The sequence below is a fragment of the Erpetoichthys calabaricus genome, chromosome 15, assembly GCF_900747795.2.
Source record: "Erpetoichthys calabaricus chromosome 15, fErpCal1.3, whole genome shotgun sequence".
Taxonomy (NCBI): Eukaryota; Metazoa; Chordata; class Cladistia; order Polypteriformes; family Polypteridae; genus Erpetoichthys; species Erpetoichthys calabaricus.
The window spans coordinates 74,959,564-74,983,030 of record NC_041408.2 but is presented as its reverse complement, the minus strand read 5'-3'; the positions used below and the strand labels follow the sequence as shown (position 1 = coordinate 74,983,030).

The window sequence follows — 23,467 nt, the reverse complement described above, 5'->3', positions numbered from 1 at the left end:
TAGCAATCCTTACAAACACTCCACACAAGCACAATGATATCCTACTCGTGAGCCTTCTCCGCTGGGTTAAATAGCTAGAGGGAGGGGTCAGGAGTGGTGATGTCAGAGTGACCCCCGCCTCCAGCGGCTTCACCACAAAGGAACAAGTAAAATCAGAACATTTAAAAACATGAAAAGAATAATCTCAAAAAACACATAAACACGTTAATACATAACAGTTGTAATCTTGACCCCTGGGAAAAAAGCATGATTTATATTTGTGTTTCCATGCAATATTCTAAGCATACAGTTAAAACAGTTTCTCCTACTGTGGTGTGACAGATTTTAAAATCTCCTGTCTCTTTCTTTTTCTTTCCTTTAGCGGTTGCATCTCAGTCAAGATGTAGCTGGGGCTACTTTCATGGCAGCAGGAAGTTCAGCTCCAGAGCTGTTTACCTCAGTTATCGGTAAGATGGCTTCAAGTCAAACTTCAGGATGGAAAAAGTGTAGGACTTTTCTATATAATGTTTTGCCTAACCTTCAAATTCATTTTTAACAGAAAGGAAGGTAGCATAACTAAATGATTATGATGACCCAATTGATCTCATTTTGTTTGTGAAATGTGTTATGTATTTTTGAATGAGCTTTTTCATATTCTGTAATACAAAAAAAGTGACAGGTCTGGATGCGCCCTGTTTTAACCCTTGTATTGTCCTGACATTCAATTGTAAGTGTAGGTGAATAATTTAAAGTTTTTACATTCTTGTGAAAGATTGTAGCAGATAAGGCTTTGCTCCACCTCTTGGACCCTCAGGTACCACTCCAAACACCAGGTATAAGCACAAGACTTCTTTATTGTACTATTATACTGTGCACAAAGCACTCTCCACACCACACTACTCATATAAACTCTCAACAATACAATTCTCTCTCCTCCTCGCCCAGACACTTAGCCACCCTACCTCCCAGCTCAGCTCAATGTCTGGGCTTTCCCATAGTCCTTTTATACAGCCTGACCCGGAGGTGTTCCTGCCTAACAGTCCACAGTTCCTTATTCCTTCCAGGTCAGGGTAAACAGTCCTTTTCTTCAACCCGGGAGCACGTTGTTTCTTCCTGTCACGTGACCTTGACGTACTCCCGGGTTATAGGGCACATAAGAGCCCACGAGCCCCCCTACAGTGACTCCTGGTGGCCCCCAAGGTATCCAGCAGGGCTGTGTGTAGAAACTACAAAGTCCATGAGTCCCTGCTGGAACTTGGGGCACGTTTAAGCTGTCCGGAGAGCTCCTCCTGACGGCCTGGGGGTGAGGGCTGGAGTAAGAAGCCGGCAATCCACCACAGATATCCGAATATACTCTAATTGTTTTCCACTTCCACATTGACCATGGTTATTTCTGCTCGCTGCAAACAAGAAACCTTTAGAGCAGGGGTTGCCAAGTCCAGTCCTGGAGGACCACCGTGGCTGCAGATTTTCATTCTAACCCTTTTCTGAATGAGTGACCTGTTTTTGCAGCTAATTAACTTCTTTTGAACTCAATTTAATTGATTTGCTCTTGAAAACTCAGACCCTTTAATTGTTGCTTTTTCTTTAATTAACAACCAAACAATAATGAGATTCAAAATGAGCCAAAACAACTGGCGTCCATCATACAATATCTGAAAATAGAGAAAGATGAAGATCTCAGGAATGTCGCTCTGCTCAGGTCCATAAAACATTTTAACGGTGCTTTTAAAAAAGAAAATCAGCAATTTCAGAAATGTCTGCTATTGCACCAAGCCACAGAATTAAAGAACGGGTTTAACAACAAGAATTGGCACCTCATTAAGCAGCTGGTTGGAGTGAAATTGGTTGGAGTTTGAGGCCCTGACTTAGTGGGTGTTCTGCTGGCTCCCTCACTTCACATTTCGTTTCTGTTTGGGTGCCATTTAAAGAAAGAAATGAAGCATTTCAGAGGAACGGTGAAGAAATTCAGGGCAACAAATCTTAAAAATTCAATTCAATTAAAATTAATTCCCAAGATGTTAATTAGCAGCACAAACACGAAACTCCATAAAAAAAGCGTTAGAATGAAAACCTCTAGCCATGGTGGTCCCGCAGGACAGGACTTGGCGACCCCTGCTTTAGAGCAATACCACCAAAAAAAATGATTTATTTCATGGTGTGCTAATCACAATAACTTCAGTTGAACTCAGGAGAAAATAAATTACCTTAATATATGATTTGGAATTTGATTGACTAAAGCAGAGGTGTCAAACTCCAGGCCTGGAGGGCCACAGAGGCTGCAAGTTTTTATTCTAACCGTTTTCCTATCAGTGACCAGGTTTAATTAACTTTTTAATTATTTTTAAAGACTTTTCTGAATGGCCCATTTCCAAATGGCTCCTTTAATGCCAGCACTACTTATTTCAGAACACTTCTCTTTGAGTGGTTTCTTCAGGACCAACAACCGGAGTCAACTACATCCATCGGCTCATCACATATTCAGACCCAAACGACGGCTAGAATTTTCCCGATGCAAACATTCAGCACTCCAGGTCCAGGCTTTGGTTTTGTCCCATCTGTACTACTGTAGCTCTCTGGTGGGCCGCAGTGCCTTCAGGTTTTCATTCTAACCCCCTTTTCCTAATCAATGACCCATTTTCACTGCTAATTAACTTCTTTTCCCTTCATTTTAATAGCCCTGTTTTAAAGGATTCAGTCCTCTCAATTTATAGCTTTCTTCATTAAATGGCAGCCAAAAAGAAATGAGATGTGAAACGAGCCGACAGATAACCAGCTAAACTGGGATTTCAAACTCCAACCAATGCTCTTAATTGAGAAGCCAATTCTTGCTGTTAATTAAACTTGTTATTTAATTCCGTGGCTTGTTGCTGCTCTCATTCCGCCACAGCAGACATTTCCAAAACTGAGTTTCTCTTTTCTAACAACACCGTCAAAATATCTTGGTGACCTGAGAGATCAACCTTACTGAGACCTTCACCTTTCTTTATTTTCAGATATTGTGTGATAGGCACAGGTAAGCTGGTGGTGTGGGCGGCTTGTTTTGTGTCTCATTATTGTTTGGCTGCTATTAAGAGGAAAAAGAAACAACTAAGGGGTCGGAGTCAAAAGAAGTTAATTAGCAGGAAAAACTGGTCACTAATTAAGAAGATGATTAGAATGAAAACATGCAGCCACTGTGGCCCTCCAGGAACGGAGTTCGACACCCATGCAATAATCATAAAGTGTATGTGGAGGTTACAAATTCCAAATGAATGATGAATAATAAATATTTCATAAAATGAGTTTAAAACCAAAGACAGCTCTTCCTTACTAAAACCATGATCCCCAATTCTTCCTTCTAAACTCTGCCATCACCTCTGCTTGTCCCTTTCAGGGCCTTGCAGTAAGAGGAGACACCCGCCAACCGTTAAACCTGGCTCGCGTCCTCATTGCCAATCCTTAGGTGTCCATGGGGCACCACACCGAGACACATGTCTCCCACCATCAGCATCTGTTTGAGACACTGCACAATGTGCTGCTCCTGTTCCCATGTGTTCCTCTTCAGCCCCGTCGAACGCTGGCTGCACACTCCTCTCCCTGGGGCTCAATCCCAACCACCTGCCTCCATTCTGCACAGTATCCTGCTTCTTCCTATCTCTTTCTTTTAACTTTCATTCTGTTCTTGTCCTTTCATTCATCTCCCAGACTCTCTTTTAAACTGCAAGTGCCACAATCGCCAAGTTACAAATGGGCAATCAGCCAAGCACCTCAATCAGCAGTGTTGTGCAAGCTCACACCTCACAAGAACACGATCAAAGTTCAGTTCACACAGATTAAAATGAATAAATTCACGTTCATAGTTCACCATTTCAATTTTGAACTCGTTCGTGTTCAGTTAATTTTGTATTTTTTAAGGAGTGAGAATAAATGTCCCATGAGTTTACTTTTTAGGAGGCAGAGGTGGAGGTGGCAGAGTTAAAGATGCTAAGATTTGCACTGGGTGTGACAAGGATGGACAGGATTAGAAATGAGGACATTAGAGGGTCAGCTCAAGTTGGACAGTTGGGAGACAAAGTCAGGGAGGTGAGATTGCTTTGGTTTGGACATGTGCAGAGGAGAGATACTGAGTATTTTGGGAAAAGGATGTTAAGGATAGAACTGCCAGGGAAGAGGAAAAGAGGAAGGCCTAAGAGAAGATTTATGGATGTGGTGAGCGAGGACATGCAGGTGATGGGTGTGACAGAACAAGATGTAGAGAACAGGAAGATATGGAAGAAGATGATCCGCTGTAGCGACTCCTAACAGGAGCAGCCAAAAGAAGAAGAAGATAGTAGGCTATTACAGTGTCATTGAATAAAATAGCATAATTATACACTTTATTGAGTTATACCCAGCAACAAACATGTATTACCATATATGCTAATATCCTCCCGGTCAAAAAAGAAATTAAATAGTTGCAAGTATACATATAAATTACTGCTCTATTTCCAACCGTGTGACACAAATGGTGACTGTGGAACCAGCGTGTAGGTGAACTAACTTATTACGCTGCCGGTCAAAATCTGTGTCACATATTGCATACCCAATGGGGAAAAATATAAAGTAGCCTCACGAAGTACAACATTTTCCCCAAAAGTGGAGCTTCACCGCATGCTTGTGTCAGTGTGGGGTGACACAGACAGTGCCTATTTGATTTTACGTTATTTTTTCCAAATACAAATATATGGCAAAAAATTCGTATGAAATAAATATTTGTAAAAATCCACTATTTGTGCTTATTTGAATACTGTATTCTTATTCGGCTCCACCCCTACATTACAGGAGAAGGCAAAACGTTCAATGTGGACCTAAACCAGATCCAGAATGTCACCTAAAACTGCACTAGCTCACGTTCAAGTTCTTCACTTGCAAATATGTTACGTTAAGTTCACCGTTCTTAGAAAAATGAGCTCGTTCAATGAACGCTGCACTCTTTTGAGCTAGTTCATGCACAACATGGAGCAGTGTATGTGTGTGAATGTTTTCATGTGTACCTGCGCCTGACTGGAGCAGATCCTACACGCACCAAATTATTTATGTCATTTAAATACGCACAATTCTACAAACCTCTCTCATCACAGTCTGGTTTTAAACAGGTCGAAACGGGTAAATGTCACTCCTCTTTTCAGATCACTCCTTTGGCTTCCTGTAGAAGAACGTGTTAAGTTCAAATATGTGATGCTAGCCTACAGAGTATTCAGCGGGTCAGCACCTATGCAGTATGTATGGAGACACTTGTGCGGTCCTGTGCTCCTTCTTGAACGCTCATGGCCAGGGCCGGATTTATATGAAAAGAGGCCCTAGGCTATTCCACTTATGAGGCCCTTTCACCTTCCATTTTTAAGTTTGTAAATTACATGAGAGATAATAAAATACGTAATACGCGTTGATCTTAACCAATACATTTTTATGTTTGTTTATTAGTCATATGCGTAGAATTTCTCCTTATTTTCGGTTCAGTGTTTTAGTGTTCACTGTTTTTAGAATAGTGTAATTTTAATTTTGCTAACAATTTGAATGTAGGCCCCTCTTGATCTTGAGGCCCTAGGCTGAAGCCTAGTTAGCCTATAGGAAAATCCGGCCCTGCTCATGGCTGCTGATGAATAACGACTTGTGGCATCCACTCTCAGTCCAGACTCTCTTCGTGGGTAGCTCCCCGCTGGTGAAATGAGTTGCCTACCTCCATTATAAATTCTGACTACTTCAATGTTCATGGACTCTCTTATTTGGTGAATTTCTGTCTGATTGATATTACACGTTAGTTTTTTATAAACTATGAATTGTAATTCGCTTGTATTTGTTCTGAGCTGTTCACTTGTAGCGATCAGTTTATATATCCTGTCCCGTAAAACGGGTTCTTAAACAGTCCACCAGACTGAGGTTTACTCCGTTATGTTGATCTCTTGTGTAAGGTGCTTTGGATAAAAGCATCTACTAAGCAAATAAATGTAAATTTCTGCCACAATACACACTTGTGCCATGTTTAATGATGGGAAGTAAAATGTGCTTACCTGCAGAAAATGTGAATGGTCAATGTCTTCAATATAAAGTATAAGTGATGTTGCCTTTACACATACAGTATCTCCCCGGCTAAAGTGGTCTGACTGATTGATGTGCGTTATGAAAAAAGCAAAGAAGAGGGAATGCTAGTAAGAAACAGGAGAGATACAGGTCATGAGCAGAGTAATGGAAATATATTGTGCAACTGAACCTCAACACCCTCTATAATGTACGTGTCATTGAGGAAATTACTTAAGGTTAGAATGATAATGATGATGACTAGAAACTGCAGTATATGTGGCAAGATAGAAGTGGCTGTGAAGCTAAGGTTCTGTGCTGGTATCTGAAATGTTTCTGGTTCAAATCCCATTACTGCCAGAAAGAATCTTACTCCGTTGGGTCCTTGAGCAAGGCCATTGACCTGAAAATTCCCCCAGAAATGATGTACAATGGCTGCCTCTGTGCACAGACCTCCAAGGGTCATGTGATTTTTGGCATCAGGGATTAATAAAGCACAGGGGGTCCTAGGGTTACGACACAGTTCCGTTCCTGCAACAGTGATGTAACCCGAATTTTGGTGTAAGTCGAAACACACCCTAGCCTAAGTCACTTACCTATCCTAACACATTTGCAAAATCATAATCTAGAACATAAAGATACAACTAAGCCACAGAGAAAGGACAAGGACATAAATATACTGTGCTGTACACTGTACTGTAGTAACAGAAAAAATGAGTGTAAAAAAAAATCCTGACCTTTATTCCATCTTACGTCTCAATTTTTTTAAAGTTTTTATGGGAGTGAGCATTGTAAACTCGAAACATCATATGTCGAGACGTTGTAACCCGAGGACCCCCTGTATATCAAATCAAAATGACGGTATAAAGGGTCAAGTGTTACCTAACATGCTCGATGCCACAAAGCTTGCGTTCTTGATCTTGTCACATGCTTCCCTGCAGGGCCGGCACCACCATTAAGGGGAATTAGGCAGTCGCCTTGGGGCACAGATCGTAAATGGGGGGGATCCAGGCGCACGGGTTAGCTACCCAGCAGTTGGCTGGCATACTCATAAACTTGGATTAGGGCGCAAAGTAACCTAGCACCGGCATCACTTCCCTGTATTTCTTAATTTTACATATTTTATACAGCACCTACTTATTTTATGTTGCTTTATATTGCATTCTCATGTAGTTTGTAATTTGTTGATTCTTCCAAATGGATTAAAGTACAAAATGAAAAAAAATAATAATGAAAAGTCATTTTAACTGAAAAAAATAATCACTACCTCTTTATTAAAAGAAAAAAAAGGATTGTCTAGCTGAGCATTATGTGTTGCTTTAACACAATCTGTTTGTCAGTGACGTATTATGTTTCCTGTGCTCTTTTTCATTTTCAGGAGTGTTTATCACCAAGGGAGATGTAGGCGTTGGCACCATTGTCGGGTCTGCAGTGTTCAATGTTCTCTGTATAATTGGAGTCTGTGGGCTGTTTGCAGGGCAGGTAACATGTACTTTTACCCAGATCCATTTTAATGTGCTTTTTTGGTTTGTATTTTATAGATTGTTTAATTTAAAAAGAGGTAATCATTATTAATAATGAATATATTGATGTACTGCAGATGCCTGGCTCAGCTATGTGTGAAATGAATTGTCACTTTGAAAAACTAATACCTTGGTTCTTAAGTCCATGACAAAATCATGCAAAACATTTGCAGCTTTTAAATGCCTAAGAGCATGTCTACTTCTGAGCAGCGTGCCATGCGGCAGCCTTTAAAGAAGTCTCTTTTTTATTCAGAATTATTAATCGTTTTACTGTAATTAAATACTGATGTTAATTATTACTATTTTGGCCTCTTGCTTGCTACGATATATTTTTAAATTAATTTTTAAAACTAAATTGAAGAGATGCTGCTGCCAACGCAGACCCAAACACTGGTCATCTCAACTGCCTCTTAGACAAGCTGTGAACTTGAGAAATGTCACACGGTGCACATAAAAGATCTGATGGCTGCCTACGTCTGTACCATCTGAGAATATAAGAGACTGAGCATTGTAATGTGAGATATTTTAAACATTCGCATATTCACCTGGCAGCACTGAGATCAGCACTACCTAAAGTGCCCAGATACAACCCACTGCTCATCTGAAAGTGAAAAGTGTAAAAGTCTGAATATCTGGAGCAAGGAGAAAAGTTGCAAGCTCATGTGGGGATGGAAGAGGTGAAGATCTAGAGTGAGGATAAAAGTAAGACGGAAAGTCCTTAAACCTGGCCTGAGTTCATATGATGAGAAATGTTCTATTGCGTTCAAACAAGCTGTTTAAACTGTAACATCTCATAGCGATTCACGGCAAGATCAGGTGCTGTGATATTTTGGGTACTGCGGAGAACCAACTTACACCCCTTATTGCAAATGCTGTTTTAATGCATGAGGGGGACCGTAGATTTTTTGTGCTATGGTGAATAAGGGAGCGCAATACAATTAAAACTAAATGAGTGATCCAGACATTGAAATACAGACTGAACTCATCCATTTTACTGGCCAGGAAAGTGTGTTACATTATTCTGGCTGACTCAGCAACAGAAATGTTTCCATCTGTACCTACAGTGTATCTTAATGATAAATCATATGGAATGCTGGTGACTTCAACAAGGAATCAAGTGTCTATCCAAATATTAGCGCTATATAAATGTAATGAATTATTATTATTATTATGACTTCAAATATAAACCTGTGGGACAATCCGAGCAGGTCTGACCTCATCGTACTGCCACCCACAAGCCTGTTCTTCATACCAACAGCACTCTGTTATCCAACCAGAAGGTTATGCTGTTTGTTTTTATTTTGTATTTTTTTGAGCTGCTTGGCGACAAATAAAGTTATCTATCTATCTATCTATCTATCTATCTATCTATCTATCTATCTATCTATCTATCTATCTATCTATCTATCTATCTATCTATCTATCTAAAAGGGAACAACTTACCGTTCACCCCTACTCACATATGCTGGGGTAAACAGAGTCACCAATCATCCTGACATTTGGGTCACTGAGGTGTGACAGAAAACCAGGATAGCTGCAGAAAATCCATGTGGTTAATAAACTTCCCAATGCCATTGAATGGGCTGGGTACTTAGGCCAGATCTTTGGAGCTTCTTAGACAACCATGGTGGCCACTGTGCTTCCTAATGATTAATACATTATGCTTTAATTAAATCAATCATGAAGACATGGCAAATGGATGCCAGCAGTAAGTGCACCACAAAGGAGTAAAAAATAAAAAAGTACTATAGCAGACAGAAAGAGCCACACTGGCAGCAGAAGGCGTCCAGCACATGTCATTATGGCAATGCAGTGGCCATCAGGGGGTGGTATGCCCAGTCTGTGTGTGTTGGGTGCCCTGTCAAGTGATTTGGTGGCACACTTTAGGTGTGTATGACAGTTTAGTAGTGGCAATGTCCCCTGTGACGAATTGGGGTACCATGTAGGATTGATTTATGCTTTGTGCCTAATGCTACCAGAATGGGCACTGGTTGGGCATGGACCTTAAAAAATATAGGGAATTGTGAAGAAAGTCAAAAGTTTTTCTGGAGTGTATTTGAGAAAGACATTTTGTCAACTGGCCACAAAATAATATTTATTGAGGTTATATAAAAACACATCTATCTATCTATCTATCTATCTATCTATCTATCTATCTATCTATCTATCTATCTATCTATCTATCTATCTATCTATCTATCTATCTATCTATCTATCTGTCTGTCTGTCTGTCTGTCTGTCTGTCTGCCTGCCTGCCTGCCTGCCTGCCTGCCTGCCTGCCTGCCTGCCTGCCTGTCTGTCTGTCTGTCGGTAACTGGAGGACTATAATGAATGTAGTATTCTGATCAAGTCTCTAGCTTGCTACCGTTCCATAATAACCAGCCTCCTTCATTCTCCCAAATGTCTAACACAAATACCTGTGGCCCATCCAGTTTCTTCCTAAAAGGCTATAACTTACCATCAATTAATTAATTCTTCTCCCTTATAGGTTGTGTAGTGCCAGTCCATCGCATGGCATACTCCCACTTGGCCCTCACTCAGTAACTATTTAGTTCATTCTCTGTATAGTTGAGCACACATTTTTGCACTCCTATTGCAGTCACGTTCTCTCCAACAAGACCTATGTCGTCCTGTGGTATAAAAGTGTGGACTCCTGTTCTTTAGTAACCAATTGCAGACACCTGTTTACTATTCTATACGCCAAAAGAGAATAATTTTAATTTTTGAATATCATTTTATTAAATAAATAGTGTGTCTATCTATCTATCTATCTATCTATCTATCTATCTATCTATCTATCTATCTATCTATCTATCTATCTATCTATCTATCTATCTATCTATCTATCTATCTATCTATCTATCTATGATATAGTGCCTTTCATATCCATGTTTCTATCTTTCTATCTATGATATAGTGCTGTTCGTATCTATCTATCTATCTATCTATCTATCTATCTATCTATCTATCTATCTATCTATCTATCTATCTATCTATCTATCTATCTAGTCTGCTCCACTTTATACTCTTTGTTACAAAGATCTTAATAGAATGCCCCAAATCCATCCAATACTCTTACCACACTGCCAAGGTTGACTGCTGCTGTATTTCCATACTTCCCTCTTTTATTTTCATTCTGTAACCCTAGGCAACTAGATAAAGTGCCAGAAGACCCAAGAGGAAAGGTTGCACATTTTTTCATGCAGTACAGATAATATGCCAAACATATAAGCAAGCGGAGTACAGATGTTGGCAAAATAATAATACAACCTGGTTCATGTTAAGCATCCAGATTCCAGATTAGAAGCAGCAAGATTACCAGGTATCTCTCTGTCTTTGCTCTGACATGGCCTTTGAGTCCCATCCTTATCGTCAAGTGAGTTGCCATGGACTTGCAGATTAATCAAGAAACTGCTGATGGTCAGCCGTGGCCTGTTTGGCCCCTCATAGGGCCTAGAAGCAGTCTCCTTTTAATGTGAGCTACGTGTGCTACTCTTTTAGCTCACAGGTTCCCAGCTGATCACTAGCAGTTTATCTCGGTGCAGATCTTTGAACTGAGACTCTTCATGTTGTGAATCCCAGGCAATTCAGGTACTCAAGATTTTCATTTTTCAGAATTTGTTTTGCTTTTATACTTAAGTGGATTGATTTCTTATAGAATATATTCAAAATCTTGTATTACATTATTTGTCAATTTTTCATAAGTTACTCAAGCTAATCGAGGGTCATAGGCGTCAACAGGTGCAATTCTAACCTGGATGAGATACACATTATAGAGTACACTCAAAAAGGTTTTCGATAAATGTATGCTCCTTTGCAAACTATAAAATACACTGTATATTTAAATATACAGTTAGGTCCATAAATATTTGGACAGAGACAACTTTTTTCTAATTTTGGTTCTGTACATTACCACAATGAATTTTAAATGAAACAACTCCGATGCAGTTGAAGTGCAGACTTTCAGCTTTAATTCAGTGGGGTGAACAAAACGATTGCATAAAAATGTGAGGCAACTAAAGCATTTTTTTTATCACAATCCTTTCATTTCAGGGGCTCAAAAGTAATTGGACAATTGACTCAAAGGCTATTTCATGGGCAGGTGTGGGCAAGTCCGTCGTTATGTCATTATCAATTAAGCAGATAAAAGGCCTGGAGTTGATTTGAGGTGTGGTGCTTGCATGTGGAAGATTTTGCTGTGAACAGACAACATGTGGTCAAAGGAGCTCTCCATGCAGGTGAAAGAAACCATCTTTAAGCTGTGAAAACAGAAAAAACCCATCCGAGAAATTGCTACAATATTACGAGTGGCAAAATCTACAGTTTGGTACATCCTGAGAAAGAAAGCAAGCACTGGTGAACTCAGCAACACAAAAAGAACTGGACGTCCACAGAAGACAACAGTGGTAGATGATCGCAGAATCATTTCCATGGTGAAGAGAAACCCTTTCACAACAGCCAACCAAGTGAACAACACTCTCCGGGGGGTAGGCGTATCGATATCCAAGTCTACCATAAAGAGAAGACTGCATGAAAGTAAATACAGAGGGTGCACTGCAAGGTGCAAGCCACTCATAAGCCTCAAGAATAGAAAGGCTAGATTGGACTTTGCTAAAGAACATCTAAAAAAGCCAGCACAGTTCTGGAAAAACATTCTTTGGACAGATGAAACCAAGATCAACCTCTACCAGAATGATGGCAAGAAAAAAGTATGGAGAAGGCTTGGAACAGCTCATTATCCAAAGCAAACCACATCATCTGTAAACACGGTACAGGCAGTGTGATGGCTTGGGCGTGCATGGCTGCCAGTGGCACTGGGACACTAGTGTTTATTGATGATGTGACACAGGACAGAAGCAGCCTAATGAATTCTGAGGTGTTCAGAGACATACTGTGTGCTCAAATCCAGCTAAATACAGTCAAACTGATTGGGCGGCGTTTCATGATACAGATGGACAATGACCCAAAACATACAGCCAAAGCAACCCAGGAGTTTATTAAAGCAAAGAAGTGGACAATTCTTGAATGGCCAAGTCAGTCACCTGATCTTAACCCAATTGAGCAGGCATTTCACTTGTCGAAGACTAAACTTCAGGCAGAAAGGCCCACAAACAAACAGCAACTGAAAGCCGCTGCAGTAAAGGCCTGGCAGAGCATTAAAAAGGAGGAAACCCAACATCTGGTGATGTCCAGGAGTTCAAGACTTCAGGCTGTCATTGCTAGCAAAGGGTTTTCAACCAAGTATTAGAAATGAACATTTTATTTCCAGTTATTTAATTTGTCCAATTACTTTTGAGCCCCTGAAATGAAGGGATTGTGTTAAAAAAATGCTTTAGTTGCCTCACATTTTTATGCAATCGTTTTGTTCACCCCACTGAATTAAAGCTGAAAGTCTGCACTTCAACTGCATCGGAGTTGTTTCATTTAAAATTCATTGTGGTAATGTACAGAACCAAAATTAGAAAAAAGTTGTCTCTGTCCAAATATTTATGGACCTAACTGTATGCTTGTACTTTCCTAAATATATGTTATGAAATGTTTTAAAATTTTTAAATTATGATTCAATTATTTTTAAATGTTTTAAAGAACAAAAAATGTACACTCAGATACTTAATAAGTTCTTCAAAGTTTTCAACAAACTTTGTTGGGAATTTCCATTAAAGAAGAAACTGCTAAAAAATAACATGTTAAATTAAGAAGCCACTTTAAAATAGAATTTGGTCGCATATAATTTTAGAAACATATGAATTTTCTGAAAAAAAAAAATAAATTTCTGAGCCTTAAAGTAAAGGAATAAATGGAAATGACAGTTCAGCTCAGCAATCGATGAAGGCAATGCAGGACTGAGCAAAAGAGAAGGGGAGGCCAGCTCAGCCATCTCCTCAGTTCATTGCTGAAAATGCTCTACTGTGTGATAGACAGGAGAAACTAATGCATTTTGGTCTTACTTGGTTTTAAATGGAGAAATAATAATAGTAATAATAATAGTAACCCCTTATCAGACCCACTTAATCAATCATTATTATTGGCTCATATAAACAACAGCCTTGTAACCTGAAGGAGTCAGTTTGCTGAAACGTAGCATTGACTTCATTGCCAGCCTATTTCCTTCGCTATGAGCACGGCACTCAGACTAAGACTCTGATTATATAAATGCACATTACAAATGAAGCTTATTTCGATGCACAGCGCCTCAGACTCCATTACTATTCCACATGACTGCCTTCTTCATTTACAGTAGATGTCAGTCAGAAATGATCAGCCCTACTGTTATTGATTGACAGATGTTTTGATTTTCACTGTCAAATAAAGTCAGGCATGCCATGTTTAACCAACACATTCAACCTGTGCGTGTGGACAACAGAGAAACTGTCACAGTGCCAGCATAATGTGTACAGGTCCAGACCACTTACTGCTAATTTTAAACATTTCTTGTTTCCATTAGAGCAGGGGTGTCCAACTCCAGTCCTGGAGGGCCTCAGTGGCCGCAGGTTTTCATTCCCACTCTTTACTTAATTAGTGACCTGTTTTGCTGCTAATTAACTTCTTTTGAATTCATTTTATTTGACTTGCTCTTGAAGACTCAGACCCCTCAATTGTTTCTTTTCCCGTAATTAGCAATCAAACAGTAATGAGATACAAAATGAGCCAAAATGTGACCATCAAACTGTGACCATCATACAATATCTGGAAATAAAGAAAAGTGAAGGTCTCAGGAATGCTGATCTGCTCTTAAAGAAGAGAAAATCCACAATTTCAGAAATGTCTGCTATTGCACAATGAGAGCAGCAACAAGCCATGGAGTTAAAGAACAAGTTTAATTAACGACAAGACTCAGCGCCTCATTAAGCAACTGGTTGGAGTGAAATTGGTTGGCGTTTGTGGCCCTGACTTAGTTGGTCTTCTGTTGGCTCACTCACTTCACAGTTCATTTCTGTTTGGGTGCCATTTAAAGAAAGAAATGAAGCAATTCAGAGGAACAATAAAGAAATTCAGGGGAACTAATCTTAAAAAACAAGTCAATTGCAATTAATTCAAAAGGAGCAAAAACAGATCACTAATTAAGAAAAGGGTTAGAATGAAAACCTGCAGCCACTGCGGCCCTCCAGGACTGGAGTTGGGCACCCCTGCTTTAGAGTCTGGGTGATTTGTTTCCTGGATGGACAATAACAGAAATCATAGAGCCGTGCCACCATGGGCAGAATCATGCAATGTTTCTCCCATGAGGCTAGAAGGCAGATGACACAACAGGAGATGTGGATTATTGTTATTGTCCTCTTAAATACGGGTGGGTAGTGCTGGCTCTGAGGCTAGGGATCTGCACTGACAATCAGAAGGTTGCCAGTTCAGATCCTGTAAATGCCAAACGTGACTCTACTTTGTTGGGCCCTTGAGCAAGGCCCTTAACCTGCAATTGCTCCGTCCTGGGTAGGACGTTAATCTGCATCCAGCCATGCATGAAGGCCCTCCAACCTGCAGGGAAAAACCTGGGGGTTGGTGGCAGAATTGGCACTCCAGCCACCATAAAAAACCTCACAGTGTCCCACTCCATCTGAACTAGTGTGGTGCTGAGGTGTCACCCGCCACATGGCTGCACTCGGGTCCTAATCTGGGATCTTGACTTGGTGGGTGTGGCAATGCGCTGTATCAGTGCCTACTCCTTACCTCTCCCTCTCTTAAATACACAGTTTTGGAGTGTCACTGCATATCATACTGTGTGTATAATTTGTATGTAAAAATTAAATTTGACTTGACTTGAGTAACTGACCACCAATTCAGAAAGAGAGCAAACCCAAGGAGAGGGCCATTATGAGGTTGCAAGTGAAAACACACAGCCATTAGTTGGGGAACTAAGTGCCAGGCTGCCCATTCAATGTCAAGCTCAGGACAGCACTGACAGGGGTCCACTTCCTTCCCACTTAAGTGATACAGGGGGTACATGGTTCCCAACATAGAGGAGGGGAATATGTGTTGCTACTTTTAAGAAACCGAATCAGCAACAGAGCAGTAGTTGCAAAGCCCTTTATAGGCAGTAAATGTTTTGGAGTAGAGCAGGTACAACCCCTGTGTAGGGGGGTCTAGAGTTATTGCAGGGCTTTTATTTTGCCTTTTTGTGAGAACTTTATATTCTGTCTTATTGGTCCCTCCCTGGCTGCTTTATCTGTCAGTAAGGTCACCATCTTTTTGATTCACCTACTTCCCTTGAGTGCCAAGAGTCTCCCATCCCAAGGTGTAGAGCAGAGATGTTCATGTTTAGGGTTTGCTCATTACTCATTCTGGTAAAACAAAAGTAGGCCTAAATATTTTCTTTCATTTCATGGTAGATGTTTTGAACCAGCGTAACTTAGTACTGAACGTACTGCATAGCAGTCATTGCTTAGAAACACAGACAGGTTTGTTTAAAGAAAAGCGTGCATGGCGGTTTGACTTGGGCCGCATGCACACTACTCCATTTCCATTTCAAGGCACAGACATTGATGCAGTTGGGAATTAGGGCAAGAGATTGGTTTCTTACGGAAAAACCTTCTTTTAGCTCAGACATTTTGCTGTTCCATGTGAACACATCTGTGTTTTTAATGAACAACTTGGTTTTAGTAACACAGACTGCACTAGGGAAGGTGTTGGAATTCAGGTAATAGTAGTAGTCATTGTTCCTATTAAGGTTAACTGAAAATGAAACCAACCAGTGTAGACCACCGGGGCACGTACAGTCCGCCATAACCCGACACAGACAGGCAGAGACACAAGTGCTTTCTCTCTCTTTCTTCCACCTCCACTCCTCCCTCAAGCTTCATCCGCTTCCTCCCGACCCTGGCCTCGGAGTAGTGGCCACTGGCTCCTTTTATACGCCACCCGGAAGTGCTCCAGGTGCTCATTGGCCTACTTCCGGGTATGGTGGGAGTGCTGCAAACAAGGGCTCAGCAGTTCTCCAGGTGTCTCCTGGTGGTGGCCATGGGCCCCAGCAGGCAGGGGTGGACTGGGCATTAGGGAATTTGGGCAGTGCCCATTGGGCCGTGGGACAAATTACAGAAGGAAACCCAATCCAAATCCATTAAGTAGTTCTCTCGTGAAAAGTGGGCAGACAGACAGACAGACAGGCAGGCGATAGATTTTTTTATATATATATATATATATATGGAGATATTCCTTTTGGGCAATTAGGACTGATAGATAGATAGATAGATAGATAGATAGATAGATAGATAGATAGATAGATAGATAGATAGATAGATAGATAGATAGATAGATAGATAGATAGATAGATAGATAGATAGATAGATAGATAGATAGATAGATACTTTATTAATCCCAAAGGGAAATTCACATTTCACAACAAACTGCATTCTCTGTAGGTTCTGACATTTTTCACCAGCGCAGCCAGTTCGTCGATCTTATTTGAGATTGAGTTCACATTCCCCAGAATCACAGAAGGCACCGAAGGCTTAAAACGCCACTTTCTCACAAGCCGCTTCATTTTTAGCTTAGTGCCCACTCTGCTGCCACAATATCGCCTTCTTACCTCGTCGGGTAAATAGGGAACCACACCGGCACTGGCATTTGTTCTCAGCGCTCGAAGTTCAGTACTTGAATAGGCGAGTCTCGGCGTGTAAAAATCCATGCCCATGTTGTAAAAGTAAGTGTGTCCAGTGAACAAATCCACATAAAATAAAGTGATAGGAGTGATCAATAAATAAAAATAGAAAAATAAAAGTAGAAAAGTACACATACACATACAGTCATACACGGAGCTGCTGAAAAGGCTGCCACTCTCTGCAGCGCCGGATGTAGATGGATTGGTGGATGTAGATGACACTGGCTGTTGTCACAAGAATGGACAGGAGATATAAAAAGGTTTGGGGCAGCCACCCATGTATTATGCCCCGTCTGCTAAAGGGTTGAATATCGTTGAGTTGTGTTTGGGTTAAAGTCCTAAACAGAACTGAAGACATGTGGCAAAGATGGCAGTTTTAAAGGTCTGGACCAGAAGTGATGTCATTGGGACAGGAAGTGACACCGTCATGTGCGTCAGGACTGAAGTGACGTCATCACGGGAGCTGGAACCTGAAGTGACGTCATCACCCTATGGGATTTCCTGTGAATGGTCTGCAGAGGATTGAGAGAACAAGTCAGTGCACCTCGCCACCCCCTGGTCAGGCATGGAATAGTCACTATTCGGACCCTTTAGCTGCCTCCCATGCACACATGTGTGTGACACTGTAATAATGAACACCTACTTGTGATACAGAGATCTTTATATTATATTAAAAATAGGTCATCCATTGAACTGGGATTGTCCATCATGAGGCCAGTTAAACATGAAAGAGTGGAAGGTTACAAATGTGATTTATTATCTCATGACTGGTTATGCCTCCAACTGTGATTTATGTAGAAATTGTTACTTTAGTTCCTATATAGTTTATTTTCAGGTTTACAGTTATATATACAAATTGGGACAGGGGAAAATGTATAATTCAACATAAAGACATCGCTTTTTTTATATCAATTAAAAGACCTGCAAAGTTAGCAACATCATTTTTCAACAAAAGACATGATAAATTCCCTTACTGCCATCGCTAATCCTTTAATAATAATAATAATTCATTACATTTATATAGCGCTTTTCTCAGTACTCAAAGCGCTATTCACACATTTGGTAAGTTAACCTTGAAGTTTTTAATGGCTTGTTGTTTTGGTGTTTAGCTTTAATGGAGATGCAGCAAGTAACTCTCACAAAAGAACGTGAACTTCCACTAAACCAGCCAGAGAAAGAAGGAGTGCTTTGAATGTAATTAGCAGGGAACGCGTGATGTAAAGAATGGTGAGAAGTTCAATTCAGAATGTGAAGGACCTCTCATGGAGTCCCAAGTAATTATATTTAAATCTTCTCGATAGTTCAATATTTCTTGAGCAAACAAAAGAATCAAGAAAGCGAACGTCTTAGCACACGTTAAGAATCCACGTCTGCACTACCCTGTTACCAGCGTCCCTCAGAAATGATCTTTTTATTAAAATTGAAAAGTGTACCAGGGCTTTATAATGAACTTATATATCATAAGTGACAGGCTTCCCCTGGGTGGTACAGTTCACCTGTGTAAAGTAGGCCAGTTGCTGCATACTATATGCTGCAAATTTCCATTTTGACTTTTTGGAATATGTGTATTGGGACATGCACATGCATACACACATGAGGCAGAAATGAGGTGCAGCTCTCACATATTGAAAATGGCCCCGAAATAATGAAAACTACTGCTGGCTGTGCTCAGATATACCGTGCCATTTCTCCAGTTCACCAACTTAACTCTCGTTCCTTTATCTCTTCTTCATCAACTGTCCTCTTCTGTGTTCTCTCTTAGGGAGAGCTGTTCTTCAGATCACAGAAAACCAGAAACCACACCACATGAAACAACCTTTAAGAGCCCCATTGAACGTTTCTAAGTCATGTCATCTTCAAATCCATTTCATTCAGACCAGGGTTGCATGGGGGAAGTATGGGGGGCACTGGAGCCTGTCCCAGTTACCATACAAACAAACAGGAGTGAACACACACACCAAACACACACACTCAGACACCAAACACACACACTAGGGCCGATTTAGCGTTGCCAGTTTCGCTAATCTGCATGTCTTTGGACAGTGGGGGGGGGGGGGGGGGGACTGGAGCACCTGGAGGAAACCCACACAGACATAAGGAGAACATGCAAACACTGCTCAGGGAGGACCAGGACTCGAATCCAGGTCTCCTAAGTGAGGCAGACATTCAATCATCCATTCTTCCATTCTTTTTTAACTTGCTCATCCTATTTACATTGTCTGGGATTGCCAGTCATCAGTAGGTCTTTAATTTATAAAGCACCATAAGCGCACATACTGCACATTCACCAGCCACTTAAAAAAATTACACTTTTATCTGCATGTGTGTTAAATTATGGTTAAAGGACAAGTTTAGCATTTTAAAACTCAGTTATGTTTTCATACTCTCATATGCACCACACAATTTTATTGTTAAGTGAAGCTGTATTTATAATTAAAACAATTAAGAAAAGGTACGCATGGTGTAACATTCAGGTGCATTTAAACACTTGGTTAGCTCGTTTGAAAGTTGGAGCATTTTTACATTTTCTAGTCGCTTCATCAAAGAGTTTGTTAGCACAAATTTTTGTATTGTTGAATCATACAACTATACTTCCTTAGAAGGCTGGCATCCTTCAACATCTGCAATAAGATGCTGCAGATGTTCTATCAGACGGTTGTGGTGAGTGCCCTCTTCTATGCAGTGGTGTGCTGGGAAGGCAGCATAAAGAAGAAGGACGCCTCACGCCTGGACAAACTGGTGAGGAAGGCAGGCTGTATTGTAGGCACAGAGCTGGACAGCTTGACATCTGTGGCAGAGCGACGGGTGCTGAGCAGACTCCTGTCAATCATGGAGAATCCACTACATCCACTAAACAGGATCATCTCCAGACAGAGGAGCAGCTTCAGCGACAGACTGCTGTCACCGTCCTGCTCCACTGACAGACTGAGAAGATCGTTCCTCCGCCACACTACACGACTCTTCAATTCCACCCGGGGGGGTAAACGTTAACATTATACAAAGTTATTGTCTGTTTTTACCTGCATTGTTATCACTCTTTAATTTAATATTGTTTTTTATCAGTATGCTGCTGCTGGAGTATGTGAATTTCTCCCTTGGGATTAATAAAGTATCTATCTATCTATCTATCTATCTATCTATCTATCTATCTATCTATCTATCTATCTATCTATCTATCTATCTATCTATCTATTCAAAAACAAAAGGGACAATGGGATGTACTTACAGTACATGTACTAGCAGTGTACATCATAATGTGTTATTTAATGCCATTTTATAATATCATGTGGCTGAACTTGCTTTCATAGACAGCAGATTCCAACTCAAGTGATGTAAAGCTTCATGTGTGGAGAGTCTGAGGCTAACTGCAGTTCAGATTTCTTAAACATAAAACTTTTCAGAGAAATCCCCAATGGAGGTTTAAAAATCTGTGATAAAAAACAACAACATTTATTTCTAGACCACTTTTTCATACAAATGATGTAGCTCAAAGTGCTTTACAAGATGAAAAAAGAAAAATATAAAAATAAGATTAAATGGAGAATATCATTATTAGCTTATTGAATAAATAAATATACCTTTAATGTTCTACATTTCTTACATGGTGACACGTGGCCAACAAACCCTGCCCATATCTGGCCTGGCCCCGCCCCATCCGGTGTCCTGCAGCGTGGTGTATTTGCTTCAGTGCTCTTGATTGCAGGCTGATGCACTGAAGCCAAGTGAATGCACTGTGGGAAGGAAAAGTCCAGTAGCTGTTTAGCACAAAAGTCTGTAAATGTGCTAAACAGAAAGAGTGAAGAGTCTACAGCAGAGTCTCCGATTCAAGCATAGCACAAATGCAACTTCAGCAGAACCAGGGTTGGCTCCTCTCAACGTTACCTACCAGCAGCCACATTCTGACAGATGAAGAGCTGTAGAATTTTATTCAAAATGGTGGAGTCTGAAAGATACATTATATTGTCACAAAATGATATGGACTATAGTATACACATTTTTGATATGTGAGCAGTATAAAGATTAAAAATATAAAAGTGGAAGTATTGCATACATTTTGAAGGATAATTTAACTACTATACTAGTCAGTTTCTTCACAATCATGGCATAATATTGTGTTCTAAAGTGCAGTGTTTTTTAAAAAAGAACTTGTCTGTTCTTACAGCTTACAATGGAGCTGAAGGCTACCAGGGTCCTTAGTTGAATAAAACAGCCTTAAAACTTGCCAAATACGTCCATTTTTCAAGGCAAATTGTTATTAGATATTAGTCCGCATCTTGAGATTGCACAGATATTGTAAGATGGTATATCCACGCTGCTTTAGAAACAAGTAAAATACAGTACACAAACTATTTGTGAGATTCAGAAATAGAGCCGAAATAAATCTATCCCTGTCAAACAAAGACTATGACCTTGTTTAAAAGATACATATACTGTAGTTATATTACCCTGCAGACGCACTTCAGCTTTTGAAAAAGTTTTACTTATCACTTCAGCAAACACATAAAACAATATTCAACAGTTAAATTAAGTAGAAGACCCCAAGAAGAAAATGAAACTTTGGATACAGAGTTGGAAACAACTTCTTTGATAACTTCAAAATTTAATTCACCAAATGCATGAGGCAGAAAAGAGAAGTGAAGATTTCAATTTTAACTACCTAGAAATTAATGTGGTCAAACATTTACAAAATGTCATTAATTAAATCTGAAAGCTTTTTTCCTATACGTCAGGACTCAGGAGAAGGTTCTTTGTGGATTCTGGATCCATTTATTCTTAATGAACAAGTAGAGAATGGTCTGTCTATGAATGAAGAAGACTTTCTGGCTCATTTTTTTCCTCAGACATTATGTTTAAAAATACAAGAAGACCAGTTTAATTCATCCATCCATCCATCCATTGTCTCCCGCTTATCCGAGGTCGGGTCGCGGGGGCAGCAGCTTGAGCAGAGATGCCCAGACTTCCCTCTCCCCGGCCACTTCTTCTAGCTCTTCCGGGAGAATCCCAAGGCGTTCCCAGGCCAGTCGAGAGACATAGTCCCTCTAGTGTGTCCTGGGTCTTCCCCGGGGCCTCCCCCCTTATTGGACGTGCCTGGAACACCTCACCAGGGAGGCGTCCAGGAGGCATCCTGATCAGATGCCCGAGCCACCTCATCTGACTCCTCTCGATGCGGAGGAGCAGCGGCTCTACTCTGAGCCCCTCCCGGATGACTGAGCTTCTCACCCTATCTTTAAGGGAAAGCCCAGACACCCTGCGGAGGAAACTCATTTCAGCCGCTTGTATTCGCGATCTCGTTCTTTCGGTCACTACCCATAGCTCATGACCATAGGTGAGGGTAGGAACATAGATCGACTGGTAAATTGAGAGCTTCGCCTTGCGGCTCAGCTCCTTTTTCACCACGACAGACCGATGCAACGCCCGCATTACTGCGGATGCCGCACCGATCCGCCTGTCGATCTCACGCTCCATTCTTCCCTCACTCGTGAACAAGACCCCGAGATACTTGAACTCCTCCACTTGGGGCAGGATCTCGCTACCAACCCTGAGAGGGCACTCCACCCTTTTCCGGTTGAGGACCATGGTCTCGGATTTGGAGGTGCTGATTCTCATCCCAGCCGCTTCACACTCGGCTGCGAACCGATCCAGAGAGAGCTGAAGATCACGGCCTGATGAAGCAAACAGGACAACATCATCTGCAAAAAGCAGTGACCCAATCCTGAGCCCAACAAACCGGACCCCCTCAACACCCTGGCTGCGCCTAGAAATTCTGTCCATAAAAGTTATGAACAGAATCGGTGACAAAGGGCAGCCCTGGCGGAGTCCAACTCTCACTGGAAACGGGTTCGACTTACTGCCGGCAATGCGGACCAAGCTCTGGCACTGATCGTACAGGGACTGAACAGCCCTTATCAGGGGGGCCGGTACCCCATACTCTCGGAGTACCCCCCACAGGATTTCCCGAGGGACACTGTCGAATGCCTTTTCTAAGTCCACAAAACACATGTAGACTGGTTGGGCAAACTCCCATGCACCCTCCAGGACCCTGCTAACGGTATAGAGCTGGTCCACTGTTCCGCGACCAGGACGAAAACCACACTGTTCCTCCTGAATCCGAGGCTCGACTATCCGACGGACCCTCCTCTCCAGGACCCCTGAATAGACTTTTCCAGGGAGGCTGAGGAGTGTGATCCCTCTGTAGTTGGAACACACCCTCCGATCCCCCTTCTTAAAGAGGGGGACCACCACCCCGGTCTGCCAATCCAGAGGCACTGTCCCTGATGTCCATGCGATGTTGCAGAGGCGTGTCAGCCAAGACAGTCCTACAACATCCAGAGCC

The 23,467-nt window shown here is 41.2% G+C and overlaps 1 protein-coding gene across 1 annotated transcript in view; it reads left to right on the top strand.

The window, feature by feature from the left end:
- The window catches only part of slc24a3 (solute carrier family 24 member 3), a 420,704-nt gene that overhangs the window by 299,344 nt on the left and 97,893 nt on the right, over positions 1–23,467 (top strand). Inside the window, exons 5-6 of the mRNA XM_051919605.1 lie at positions 362–446; positions 7,397–7,500. Of these exons, the coding sequence (XP_051775565.1) occupies positions 362–446; positions 7,397–7,500 (189 nt within the window). The remainder of the gene's footprint in view (positions 1–361; positions 447–7,396; positions 7,501–23,467) is intronic.